General features: G+C 39.8%; 1 protein-coding gene across 1 annotated transcript in view; it reads right to left on the bottom strand.

The window, feature by feature from the left end:
- Nucleotides 1-14,329, bottom strand: part of CHCHD3 (coiled-coil-helix-coiled-coil-helix domain containing 3) — a 170,026-nt gene that overhangs the window by 60,605 nt on the left and 95,092 nt on the right. Inside the window, exon 5 of the mRNA XM_009648396.2 lies at nt 3,626-3,709. Within this exon, the coding sequence (XP_009646691.1) occupies nt 3,626-3,709 (84 nt within the window). The remainder of the gene's footprint in view (nt 1-3,625; nt 3,710-14,329) is intronic.

Genomic DNA, 14,329 nt, shown 5'->3' with positions numbered 1-14,329 from the left:
CTACCCCCCCCCACCCCCCCCAGCCGCTCACCCAGCAGCCTGGGGCTCCAGACCCCTCCCCAGCTCCGCTGCCCTTCTCTGGACACGCTCCAGCCCCCCCAGGTCCTTCGGGGAGAGAGGGGCCCAACCCTGAACACACGGAACGACAGGACATCAGCTGCTCTGCAGACAAAATGAATGCAACTGTCAATGTTGTCTGGAACCAAGGCATCACAGCGACATTAGAGATGTGATGATGGTTACGAAGTCTATAGCCACTTGGAATTGTCACTGAAACCAGCGGCACAATGGAAGGATGATGGACATGGAGGAGCCGAACAATGATGACTACAACAGGACAGAAGTGTCCGACTGTGTGTGGATACACACACACGAGACAGTGGTAGAGAAAGAGGCCGTAGGGTTGTTCTTCCAGATACAACCATCCGCTCAATCTGCCTGAGATGTTAAGTTCTCCTTTTTCTTGCTCTGCTATTATAAAAGAAAATCAAACGGTTTAAAGTATCACTAACGCCACCTTATTACAGTAAATAAGTAAGACAACGTAGGGTACACATACGTCGATGATTTGAACGCTGCTGTCTCTGGGTTTTTTTGTTGGTAGTCAAGAAGCACCATTAGCCTGTAAGCAGACAATGAAAAACACCGACGGGTTTTTCTCAAAGCTTAATGTGCGAACTCTTAAATAACAGCGTTACACCCTAGCCAGACAGACCCTATGAGAAGGTTATTCTTTAACTCCTTTGTTAAACGAGCTCATTTTGCTTCGCTGCCGCGGAGCACGTAATAACTCATAGCTTATGTGCTATCTTTGACCTAGAAACACTGGCAGCTGTTAGGGGAATCGCCGGGTTTTTGGAAAGTATCAAAAGGTTTTTAGCACATAAACCAAATTTATGAACAGCTATTGCCCCGGAGAATAGAATTGTTTATGTTTTAGTATCACAGCTGTCACTGGTGCACAGTTATTTTGTCCTGTATTAATCCCCTGAAAAGGTTGAGCATCTTCACTCAGTCACTGAAATATTTTATAATTGACAGACTTCATCTGGCGCTGAATATGTATAATAATTTTCTCCATAAGGAGCCCACTGTGCTGACACTAATCTGTTCTGTTGTCGTCTCCCTTTATTATCAATGTCTGCGTTGTTTTTTCAGCAGCGCTGAAGAACACAAATACGAAGCTTCTAATTGAAAAAGCTAAGTAATCAAAAAGCCAATTAATCATACAGATGAGCTCTGACACCCACTGATGCAACAGACAGAAATACCACATACGCACAACTGAAGTATTTTTAAAGTGTGCTTATTTGATGTAAGAATGATCTGAGAATGTAATTAGCATTCTTCGGTACAGGTGACAGACTCGGATTGCACATTTCTTCATCCTGACATTGCTTCTCCGAGCTCCGTTTGCTCCGCTCCCACCTCGCCTCCCATTCTGATCTTTTCTCTGCCGAACAGCCCCTACGCTGACTTTGTGTACCTTTCACGGAAATCAGGACAAGTTTAGGAACAAATAAGCAGCCGATTATATACACTCTGTAATTTCCAGAACGTTAGGCCTTGCCAGACCTTCCTTTTTTTTCTTAAACCTCTACTTCCATCCCAACGCTCGCAAAAATCACCAATTCCGAAACTCACAAATGACCTCAATAACGGCTGCGGGCCCCAGCCTCAGTGAAGCTGGGATTGCGGGAGACACGACCTCGCTGCTTTTGCAGGTTTTCATTCTGTAATCTCCACATCTCTGAAAAAGTTCAAAGTCTGATTTGGAGCGCGGAGTTCACCTCCTTTCCGAGCTCGAACAACTCTTTTTTTTTTTTTTTTTTTTTTTTTTTGGGTAGAAGAGATATGCACGTGTACTTTGAAAACAAACCGGATGACAACCTGGCAAAGCAAAGGCTTCTTAGATTGAAAAGACAAGCCGTAATATCCCGAGAGCTCCATTCTGAAAGCAAAGCAAACATGGTCCATGGCATAAGGCAGACAATTCAGAACTGCTTGCTGTAGTCCTGGAGACTTCCAAATCCAAGAAGAGAAAGCAAGGGATGGCAGAGGTCACCTACTTCACATCACCTGGGGGATGACACTTTGGCAGCACTCAGAGAGAGTTCTTTCAAGTTCATGATCTCACTTGCACGCAGCCATGATCTGTTCACACGCGTGTTCACACGTGATTCCACACGGGAAGTCATCGCTTAGCAGGGGCAAGCAAAGGCACTGTATCGGTGACCTACTTCAACATTAAAAATAACTAAGAATAAAATCTTATTTGCTGCATAGCACCTTTGAAAGGTGAAAGAAAAGCTTTCAAGGAATCACGGTTTATCGCACATCCTTCATTGTGAATAACTCCAGTGCTACTTGCACCGTGACGATAAAACGGAAGGCAGATAACTCAAGAGCAGAGGTACAACCACCCCAGAAGAAGCCACTTTGGAGGAAATAACTGCAGATCCTTTTTCCTCGAACACCAGCCAGTTATTACAGAATAAGGAAGATATTCTGTGGGTTTGGGTTTTTTTGTGAAGGATCTTAAATTTTTAACTGTTTAAATAATGCACCATTTTAGAATCATTAAACTAATTTACCCTCATCCTTTCAAACTGCTTTTCATTGCCAAGAACATGGACTTCATTAATGTAATCTTCAAAAAGGTAGGACAAAACACCAAGACACTATCTGATATGCCCTCTGTTTAAAATATTCATTAAGACCAATTATACACACTGATAATTCATGCAACGCGCTCTTCTTCCTAATCCATAAAAACAAGGGGTTTTCTTCTACCCTGCTAAGCTGCATAAATTAATATATATCTTGTTAACATCGTTTGCAAAACGGACCAAAAAAATATCCAAATTAATCAGCAATAGGTAGGCTCGTGAAGAAGGCAGAGGGGTAAAGGAGGAAAATGTATTCAGGCTGAAGGTTACAACCAACCTGGGATTTAGAAAACGATGACAGCAGTAATTATTTGAAATTAACATCCTATAAAATAATACCCTATAAAGAATACGAATGTTAACAGCAATATGTTAAAACACTGTAAGCATGTCACACAGCTTCCCAAACTGTTCTGTATAGTTTAGTTTCAAGTCTACTGGGAAAAAAAAAAAAAAGACGACGCAGAAGTGCTTTTTAAACACTGCATAAACAACTTGCAATTAACATTAAACTCTCCAGGTACCGGTGGCAACCAACTCCACCCAACGAGAGCAACCGTAGACTGCAAGTAAAGCAGAAATTCAGTATGTATCTTCACACTTCACGTGTCATTTTAAGACTAATTGGGGATACTCATTTACTTCCACCGGTTCTTCATCAGTACTGGTATAAAAGCAACCTCGTTTGGATTGTTTCTCTGTAGGTAATTTCTGTGACAGATGAAATCTCCTTGCAAATGTTGAGAACTTAGTAAAGAAAACAATATTCTCAACACTAAAACCTCCATCTTGTAACATTAAGCCAGAAGAAGTAGCAGTTAATACCAAAAAAACCCGCCTCTGGCCACAGTTTGAATCTTTATCTCCTCAGCAAAGTCATCTTGTTGAACGGTAAAACATAACCAGAAAGTCAGTAGCAGAAATGAACTCTTATTAAAAGGGAAAGACGGCTTTACCCTTTCTTCCAGCCGAGCCAGCTGCTCTTTGTAGTAGGCATCATGCTTCTTCAGTTCTCTGTCTTTCTCTTCCAGCTGCTTGGCCTAAAAAAAGAAATAGAAAGATAAAACTGGATCAAGAAAGAGGATCACTTGCAAAGCAAAACATCGACTCTAAATTGTACCAGTGAGGAATAGACAGCGATTGAGAACTGCAGTCTATTAGCTTTTGCCAAACAGTACATTAATAAGATGATGATTGCTGCATTGAAAATGTAAAGAGATTGTCTATTGTACTGGGTTTTTTCCTTCCCTCCACAACAGCTGTGCCATAGTTTGGCCAAATGTATTTGGAAACGTCACGAAGATGGAATCAAGCATATCCTGCTGAGATTAATCCTTTCTTTTTTTTTTTTTTTTTTTTTTGATTAACTTTGCAGATCACTTCTGAACTTCAGGAAACTTGCTCAAGCTACCGAACAAAATACACGAAGAACCTAAATGTTTGGCTTTATTTGTTAACTAAGTGGACATTTTGACATGAGGAAAGCTGAACCTGCATCTACACATTTGTAGGCAGCGGTAAAAAAGAATTCTTTTCAAGTAGTTGTTTTTTCTCTAGAACCCCAGTTCAGGAATGTATTTAGCATGTGCTTAATTCCAAACACATGGATGTTTGGAAGGAACCAAATTACGTATTTGCAAAAGCAGATCTACAAAGTACATCTAAAACTCTGCTGTCCTTTTTAATTAGTAATTATTCCCCTGAAAACTCCTAGATTGAAGCATCCAGCTAAGTAAGCCCAAACCCTTTACTGTAGGATCACTCCCATGTCCAATAACTTAAAATAATACAGAAAAAAATTGAATATTTATCTTTTGAATACTAATGTGACTCAAGTATTCATTTAAGAGACACTGCTTCCAGCACTGTTGAGCAAGTTGACATTTTTTTGGCTTTTCATCTGCAATACATTCTAATATGTAGTATTAAATTATTCTAAAATACATTAAAAGAGCACACAAGCACACAGAACACATACAAAACTACAAGTCCTCCAGAGGCAACACTAGACAAAAGATTCTTAGCAAGCTATAGAGAATTTAATGCCTAAAATATCAGCGCAGATTTATTCCAGGCTCATAATGTTTTAATAAGAAAATCTCTTTAATGACTAATAATTAACTACCAGTGGTCACTACCACGATTGCCTACTCCGCATTAGTCATTTACCTCTAACATGTTATTTTCACCCAGGTATTGATACTACAAAGCCAACTGCAAAAAAGTTCCTATTTTAGCAGCATCATGTAAAATGGTAAACTCTTGTACTCTCACCACTTAAAATAATATCTCCAGGTCACACTCATAGAAGCGGGTCAGAAAACTTACTCACACCATACGTTGTGCTATACTTGTTCTATAGATCCAGGGCTTGATTCTTCTTGTCAAGATTTGCACTTTTTTTGCAGACAGACAAAGAATAAAATAACAACTTTGGATTTTGGGTTGTTCTACTTAACAACTTACCTTTTTTTCTATATCCTGAAGCATATAAAAAAGAAATCAAAAAGTTGAATTAAATTTATTATATCACGGTGAATAGAAAGAATGCAGAAAAATGCATGCATGTCAGGCATATCTGTAATTTAGAACAATGCAGACTTTTACTTTGGTCTTTTTTTAATGAAACTTAACCAAAAAAATCTTTGCTCAACCAAAAGCACATGGCCAAATTTTAATTCTATTTCAATGAAGCAAACTTTGCCCCCTGCCAACCACCTCATCTTCAATATAGTGCTGTGGAACACACATTACAGCCCTGGCCACCATCATTTAAATCCGCCTTTATTCACCACAGAAAACTGATTACAGGTTTTTCTAAAGCTGATTACACTAAAGATTCTACAGCCTAACAACCATGCTTGGTATTGATCACAGTTTTGCTTTTTCTAGATAATCCCTGTATCAACTCTCAACTGGTCTCTTGCTGTGGTTAGAGAAACAGCCAAAAATCCATAGCAGGTCGTGCCTCCCCAAACCATCCTCTCCCAAATATCTAATACAATACTTCAACGCATTATCACAGTTACCCATACAAAATATTTTATCTACAACCACCTCGTGATTCCCAACATATTTGCAAACTCAAGAACATTCCTTCTGCGCAAGTGGAGTTAAATAGGCCAGTGACAAAGAAAACTTAAAATTAATGTTCCATAATGCTCATGAGAACTCAGTTAAGTTTTAGTTCTTAGAATTCAATAGTGGTTTACATGAGCATAGAATCATTTAGGTTGGAAAGACCTTTAAGATCAAGTCCAAGAGTTAACTTAACCCTGCCATCCCACCACTAAACCATGTCCCTAAGCACCTCCTCTGCCCGGCTTTTAAATACCTCCGGGGATGGGGTCTCGACCCCTTCCCTGGGCAGCCCCTTCCAGAGCCTGACAGCCCTTGCGGGGAAGGAATTTTCCCAATGTCCACCCTAAACCTGCCCTGGTACAACGTGAGGCCATTTCCCCGCCTGTTCCCTGGGAGCAGAGACTGACCTCCACCTCACCACAACCTCCTTTCAGGAGGATCCTATTGATAACCTCAAATCAAGCAGCAGATCTGACTTTGGAAAGCCAGTGAGATGTAATAAAACCCATGCAAGAGCATCAGGACTCAATCTGCTCACCCCATTGCTAATGATTCACAAGGGCAGAAATTTTCAGGGTGTAATTACACAACAAGTCAAGGGCACACTAACGATGGAGGAGATGAGACCCATCCTCTCCTCCAGGTCTACCTGAGTTTAAATTCTTTTAATCTGTGTCTTGCTCACTGATCAAACTCCATTCAAAAAAGAGAAATGGATTTTTTTTAACTGTATCTGATCACTACATTTATATATATTGAAAGACAATATGAGCAGGGGAGTGCAAATAACTTGGATAAGGCTAACTTGTTCCAAGGCTATCCATCTGAATGCAAGTTTTTGCCCTGGAACGGTTCTTAGGTTTTTTTGGATTGAACTTTGGGTTTGGTTTCCTGCCCCCCAAGATAATTAGCGATCAAACCATCTGGATTTTACTGCACTAAAGACATGGGGACCAAGCAGTGAATTACAGTCATGCTGCTCATTGCCTTGATCCTATCAAAGCTTTTACATCACTGATAAAGCAGAAATACTAAATTATAAGAATACTGAATCATAGAATCATCTAGGTTGGAAAAGACCTTTAAGATCATCAAGTCCAACTGTTAACCTAACCCTGCCATCCCACCACTAAACCCTGTCCCTCAGCACCTCACCTATCCTTCTTTTAAATACCTCCAGGGATGGAGACTCAATCACCTCCCTGGGCAGCCCATTCCAGAGCCTGACAACTCTTTTGGTGAAGAAGTTTTTCCTAATGTCTAGCCTAAACCTGCCCTGGCGCAGCTTCAAACCATTCCCCGTCGTCCTATCATCTGTTACCAGGGAGAAGAGGCCGACCCCCACCTCCCTACAGCCTCCTCTCAGGCAGTTGTAGAGGGTATCCAAAGGTTTTGTTCCCTATATTGTGAAAGTAACGGGAAGATTTGGTAGGCCAGTAAAAAACTCAGGGGGAAAAAAAGTTTCTTCCGTATAGCTACCATTCCTGGTATTTAAACCATAACGCAGACACAGCAAAGTTTAAAAAAAAATAAAAACCAAATTATTCATTTATTCAGTAGACAATATAAATATGCCAAAAGAAGAGAATTCACTGCAGAAATAAAAACCTGTAAGGTAATATTATATTTATGGGGCCGCAGCAACATGATCTCAGTGAATATCAATTAGCCATAACAAAATAATTAAGAGTAGCCATGTATTCAATTAGCTGAATGCTGCACTTTAGTTGTAAATGAGATACTGGAAGAGGTTCATTGCTTCTTCACAACGTAACTCTAATAAACAAAGCGTTTGCTTGGGTGTTATTTAGAAAACAGCTTCAGAAGGTCACCTTTGAGAGGCAGCCCGTCTTCCCAAGACTACCCAAAATTAAACTCCAAAAATAGATCACTAGTATTAAAGTTGTTTAGAATCGCTAGGAAGTTGGACCGAGATTTAAAGGCCAACCTGGATTTCATTTTCAGAAGTAGTGCCTGGATTCAGCACAGCACTGGTATGAATTTCCATCACCAGAGAAATGGATGTCTACAAAAAATTCCCGTGCGTCACCTCGTACACAGCCGCAGGGATACTTGCAGAGCAGTCCCATGATGAAGCCAAACCCTTCTCATGCTGGATACAACGGACACACATTAATTTTGTCCTTTCTAGGGTAGAACAGAGCAAATAAGCAGCTGACTAAAAACGTAGGTTTAATAATTATCTTTAAAAAATAAAGGAATCCAGTTAGCTGGATACAGCAAGGTACGTGCAGTCTGTAATTGTTATTCTTTAAGGAGCTGCAGGGGATAAACCACTATCAGGTATTTCAGGAGAAGTTTGTAGGCAGATGTCAAAATCAGCTCTTGAAGCACTCGGCAGTCCCAGGTTTACAGCTGCCCCTCAGTGCAGACTCCGAGCTCCAAATTCATTAACATCCACCGAGTTTACAGAAGAACACCCCGGAGACGGCTTCCATTTGCATTTTTCTGGCAGTGAAGTATAATCTGTTTCAAAATAACAGTCCAGGTTTACACTACATTTATAAAGCATCAGCAGTCATCTGAAAGCACTCTGCCTAGGTCTCACCAAGCTGCTTCGTGGTCAGTTCCTCATCACCTCACCAAGAACGTCAGAGGACGAGGTAAGTGGAGAACGAAGGGACCAGGTCTCCCAAGCCACATTCAAGGCTGCAAGTGAGACCACGCGTCGGGCCCAGGGGCTGAACAAGCTCCTTGTCACATTGGGCTTACAAGACTAAGGAGATTTGCCCAACGAAATGCTAACTACAGCAATGAGGGCTTTTCTCATGGGAAAGGTCACATGAAATATCTACAGGCCTTCAGCCATGCCCATGTGCTTTGAAGAAAAGGTTAACCGACTAATAAACAAAAGAAAGCGTTGGCAGAGGGCTGGCCTTCAGGAGCTCCAGAAGCACGACCATCTTGCAGGAAAGCCATGGGAACCTCAAGATGAATGTGATGCGCCTGTACGGCAAGAGAGCAGATCTCAAAAAAATGATCTTTCACCAGTATGTTGCTGGCGATGTTCTGTTTGTTTTCCAACTTGATGTTTGCTGGATGAGCACATCTGTAGGTTGAAGGAGGGTGTGAATTCATGAGCTCGTTGACACTGATGTCACTCGCGTACAGACTATGACTGTCATGTCATGGAACACTTATTTTGATGTCCACTAAATTGCTCTGCCTAGAAACCCTTCTGCAGCAGACTACATTCACCCATCACATACAGCCCCATACCTTCATATTCGCACGTTGATAAAATCTAAGATGAAAAAGGTTCGTAACTCGTATACATTATTATGGTCAGCAAAAGTACAATCTTCATTCACTGCATATAGTGTCCCAATAAAAATGATTCGTGATTTCTGCATTTAACATACGTTGGACCGCAACAGTTTTCAATTTTAACCTTCTATTTCAACATATATACACACATCATTCTGAACGGGCAACGGAAGTAACTTAGGGGTATTCTTAGGAACATATGCTCCTCCCTTCCCCCCTAAAATAATTTCTTTTTGAAGCTATTGCTATTTGCAAAATCATTCCTCACCACAAAAAATGATCCAGACACATCACTTAGAAAAAAAAAAAAACAAAACCAACTATGTTAATTTACACTTTTAAAGGTAGAGAATAGTTATGAATTAGAAACAGCAGCAACAATAATGCATCATAAAACATATTCTTTGACAACTGTAATTAGAACAAGCTTTTGTAATTACCAGTAAATGTGCTACAGTACATTTTCTAAAAATAATGAAGTCCTAAAAGAATGAGTAGTGCAAATAAAAAAGATCACATTGAGAGGAAGCTAATGGAGAAAATAAAAAAAAAAAAAAAAGAATTTATAAACAAGTCAGGATCCAGTCTATACAGAACATGTGACATTTAAGCTTCATTTACTAAATCTAGTTACAGACCAAAGAAGAAAAAAAACAAAGGTACCCTGTGTCAAAGAAAAGAGTTACGGATTCCAATTTCTAATCTAAGCCACAAGAACATGCAACTGAAATCCAGAGGCACATTGCTCTCCATCAAGACAGAAGTCCGTTGATGTTCTTGTCCCAAAAAGAAGAGCTTCTATTACCGTGTTAAAAGTAAAAAGTTGAACAAGGGAAATGCGGGACACCTGCTGAATGAGGCGGATGATTTAGGGAAAGTCAACACATATAGCTGAGGTACTCAAAGGGACCTCAGGAGGTCCTGTAGTTCCTGCTCAAAACAGGGTCAATGAAGAGGCCAGACCTGGTACCTCAAGGCTGTATCTGGTTGGGTTTTGAAAACCTCCAAGCATGGAGACTGAAAAACCTCTACCATGCCTTCTTCTTCAGCAAGGTCTCACAGACTTTATGTGTCCAGACAGGGTTCAAGGAGGAGAAGCAGTAACAGCAGTAGATAAGTACTGAGTCACCAAACACTTGAGCGCACTCTGGGTTCCTTCCAGCCTGAACTATTTCACCTGAAGCTGGTGAGGGGTCTGGAGCCCCAGACTGCTGGGGAGCAGCTGGGGGAGCTGGGGGGGTTCAGCCTGGAGCAGAGGAGGCTGAGGGGAGCCCTCATCGCTCCCTACAACTGTCTGACAGGAGGCGGGAGCTGGGGGGGTCGGGCTCTGCTCCCATGTAACGGGCAATATGATGAGAGGAAATGCCCCCACGTTGTGCCAGGGGACGTTCAGGTTGGACATTGTGAAGAATATGTTCCCCGAAAGGGTTGTCAAGCATTGGAAGAGGCTGTGCATGGAAGTGATCGAGTCCCCATCCCTGGAAGGATTTAAAAGACAGGGAGACGTGGCACTTAGGGAAATGGTTTAGTGGTGGGATGGCAGGGTTAGGTTTACACAGTTGGACTCAAAGGTCTTAAAGGTCTTTTTTGACTTCATCGATTCTACGATTCTGTTTTACGATCCTATCCACAAAACAAAGGGCAAAATGATCGCAACGTTGTACCGAGCTACTACGAAATGAGCAACCAGAGCACTAAAGAAAAGCTGCACTCGTCACCAAACGCTGCTCCTCACTGGGTGAACCATCTGGTTTGTTCAGTTTGAAATCAACAGATTTTGAAGATTTTCTTTTCTTGAAAATAAAAATGAAAATACATTCATGACTATTATATTCATTAGCAATATGCAGAAAAGCCTCATGTTTCCATCCAATCACAGTTCAAAGGAAAAAAGATGCTAAACAAATCTGTATTACATATATGCATGTCAACAGGAATAAAAGCAAGGCACGACTTATTTCTGAAACTGTATACATGCTTTTCATTTAACTAACGCAGTCCAAAAAGATCAAACATTTTAAAGTCACTCTGTACTGCTGCCAGGTATTTGGAGCAACTCAAATGATGTCTACAACCATTCCTGACAGCTTCTGATGTTTCAGTCATGTGTCAAATACGTACAGTTTTCCACTAATCTTAAAGAAGCAGTCATAGACTGCTCCATATGAGCCAAAGTGGATTTCTCTACATAGAAATGGAGCAAGAGAACTATCACCCTGTAAAATTCAGGAAAAAAAAACAACTGCCCATAAACAGATTTAGGATTATGTTCTATTTCCAGCTTTGTTGCTATACCACTGTTGCAGTAAGTCATAAATCTTTAGGTCCCTTTTTACTGTGTTCACAATTGATCTAATGATCATTTTACAGAAGTAGTTTGAAATTCCTGGATGAAATGAACAACAGAAAGATAAAGAAAAGGTATTAGTAAGCGCTGTGAGCCAATATTTGGTATACTTTAAAATAATACATCACGTAAAACAAAGGAAAACATAAGGAACCACCCCCCTTCCAGAACGTATTCTGACTCCAGATCACCCCTGAAGTCCAAAAACAAGTCAGTAAGAAGAAAACTTGCACCTCGGTTGCTTAATATCCAAATTTTCCAACTAGAGAAAATTTTGAAATCTTCTAAGCTTTCCATCTAGGAACTGTTATGCTTACTTCAGGAATCCAACACCTTTTGTCAGCACTTCAACATTGTATTATTACATTTTTTAAAATCGTAACTTACTTCTTTTGCCTCGTAAACTGCAGATTCGGTAGACTGAAGGTAAATTGTGAAATAATTCTTAGAGATGCTGCACTAATATAAGCAATGAAACCTCAGCATCTCATTGAAGCCCACTTCAAAGTCAATCTCATCTGAAATCCCAGAGAAAACCTACTGTATCCTCTGGTTATTATAGGTCTGGCAGCGTCAGGGACCACACGTTCTCCAATGCTATTTTCCATCTGCGAACATCCAACTTCTTGTATGAAATTATCAAAACTATGCATGAATTGATATAATTTCCTTCCGACAGAAGTCGCATCATTGGAACTGGCTGCTCAGTGTGTTATCCTGGTAACCAATTTCCACTAAAGGCAAAAAATGATGAAGCCCAAGTAGGTAAATCCAGTTTTGAATACAAAATAAGAGTATATTTAGTTCTTCTCAGCTATGCAAGTTATCGATTTCTGCTTAAGACACAGAAGTGAATCACTTGTAACTACATCAGGTATTTCTCAATTTGAAAGATACAATATAAGCAGTGCCTTCATTTTTTTTGATAAAAAAGCCGCCACTAAAAATATTTAAGACAATGGATTATCTGTATTTTGTTTTTAAATCAGGTCGTGTTGAATTGAACTCTTACCTTCAGTAAGAAGCAAACCATCAAAACTCATTGACTCTCTTTCAAATAAGGCAGCCATGCCATTAACCGTTATTCCAAAACAGAGAGATTTTCCTCATCAGCCTGATAAAAACAGAACTGCAGATAGCAGATAATTTAAGACAGAAGTTGTAACTCAGCGACAAGCTGATCTTTTAAATGGGGCATGTGAATTAGCAGCAAAATATTTCAGTATTTAACCTCAGCATTGCCAAGGGAGTATCACTTTGGTCAGGTACAGGAATGCTACCAGCTTTCACAAAAGACCTTCTCCCATCAAGATATAAAAAAATATGACATGGTAAAGAAAATATTTATAGCTAATTGGTATGACATATATCTCAAGGCTAGAAAAAAGTTATTCTGCTGAACAAGTAATTGCTTTTTAGACCTTCTGTTTTGTTCTTTGCAGCACTTTAAAACCTCAATTCAAGCAAATAGGACAGTTCTAGTCTTTCCATCCTATCTCTTAAAGCATTTAACTTAGTGTGAAAAGCCTATGTGATAAGAAAAGTTATTATACCTGTTTCAGTTATTAAATCCAAATTCACAAAACTCGAAAGCAAAGCCTTGGGAAAGTGGGGGGAAATGGCAGGAAGCGTGTGTGGGGATACAGCAAGATTTAATGCTCTTTGTATTTTAATTAGCAAATTACAATGCTGGTCTTTCAGAATTCTCTTTAAAGTTTTAGCTACTTATTCTGAAATAAACCCACAAGAGAATTACTGCCTTGAGTGGAGTAGCTCTGAAAAGAGCAGGGATTGATTTATGTATCGATTATTGGTGAGCATCTTCTTTTTGTATAATTCCGTAACCCGTGTCATTGAATTTCTGTGTCCAACTTCCATTCATTGCACTTTTATTTCTCTCTCATTTGATTGCAGAGTCTCTAGGGCAGAGCCTGGAACTCACTACACATCTGTGCAGTGTTTAACATAATCATACTTCAAGCTCGGCTGGCGTTTGTATTATTCTAACAGAAATAAATAATATTCTAAGCACAGAAAATATATGAAATCGATGGAAAAAGCAGACTTAATGCAAGACAGTAAGGGAGAGACTTAATTTTTATAAGGACCATGCTGGAAAAACAAATGAATTTTTTTTTTTTTTTTTTTAAGCCCTGCCCAGTTCAGATGGTATATATCTGAGCGTGCTAGTAATTTGGGACTGAGCAACTAAAAAAAACCCCAACTTCTAAATACAATTTACTACTTGGAGGCAGGAAATCTATTTAAGAGAGGGTCTGATGCTAATATTTCTATTCCTTACTCTGACATCCTTGTCATGTAAATTTGTTGACACAACATTTAGAGTAATTAACATAGCAGGGCAGAGGCTGGCGGCTACAAAACCATGGTTCTACATTTTACTATAATTTTTTCTCGTAATAGGGAAGAATCAAACAGATGTCTAATGGGATATTCAAAAATAATTCAACAATGTCTTACACAAAGAAAAATGTAAAGCAAATATAATCATAAAAGCCAGTGAAATGCTCAAAGGTTTAATAAAAATTACTGGATAGAAATGGCCAAAAAGATCAAACCAGAGAAGATTACGTGCTCAATGTCCCATGTTTCAGGCAGTTTACAACTGAGATGACTTCAGTAATTTAGAAAAAGGGGTATGTTGAGTTAATAGCAACTGGAAATCATCTTAATTCATGAGGACCACATAGAACATCACATGAAGCTGTTTAACTCGCAGGGACCAGGCAGCCTGAAGACAGGCAGGATCCGATGAGGACGAATGGAAAATGATACAACTCGGAAGCAAAAGCCGGCACCAGCTACATGAGATATTTTCATTCTGATTGTAAAGCCCTGGAGAAAGACTTCCTATTCCTGCAGGCAAGCCAATAAAAACTTGTAACAACAGCCAAATAAAAACAGAAAGAGATTTATGAAGAAA

This window comes from Egretta garzetta, unplaced genomic scaffold (assembly GCF_000687185.1).
Source record: "Egretta garzetta isolate BGI_Z169 unplaced genomic scaffold, ASM68718v1 scaffold260, whole genome shotgun sequence".
Classification (NCBI taxonomy): Eukaryota; Metazoa; Chordata; class Aves; order Pelecaniformes; family Ardeidae; genus Egretta; species Egretta garzetta.
The sequence above is the reverse complement of the archived record's forward strand: the minus strand, read 5'-3'. Positions and strand labels throughout refer to the sequence as shown.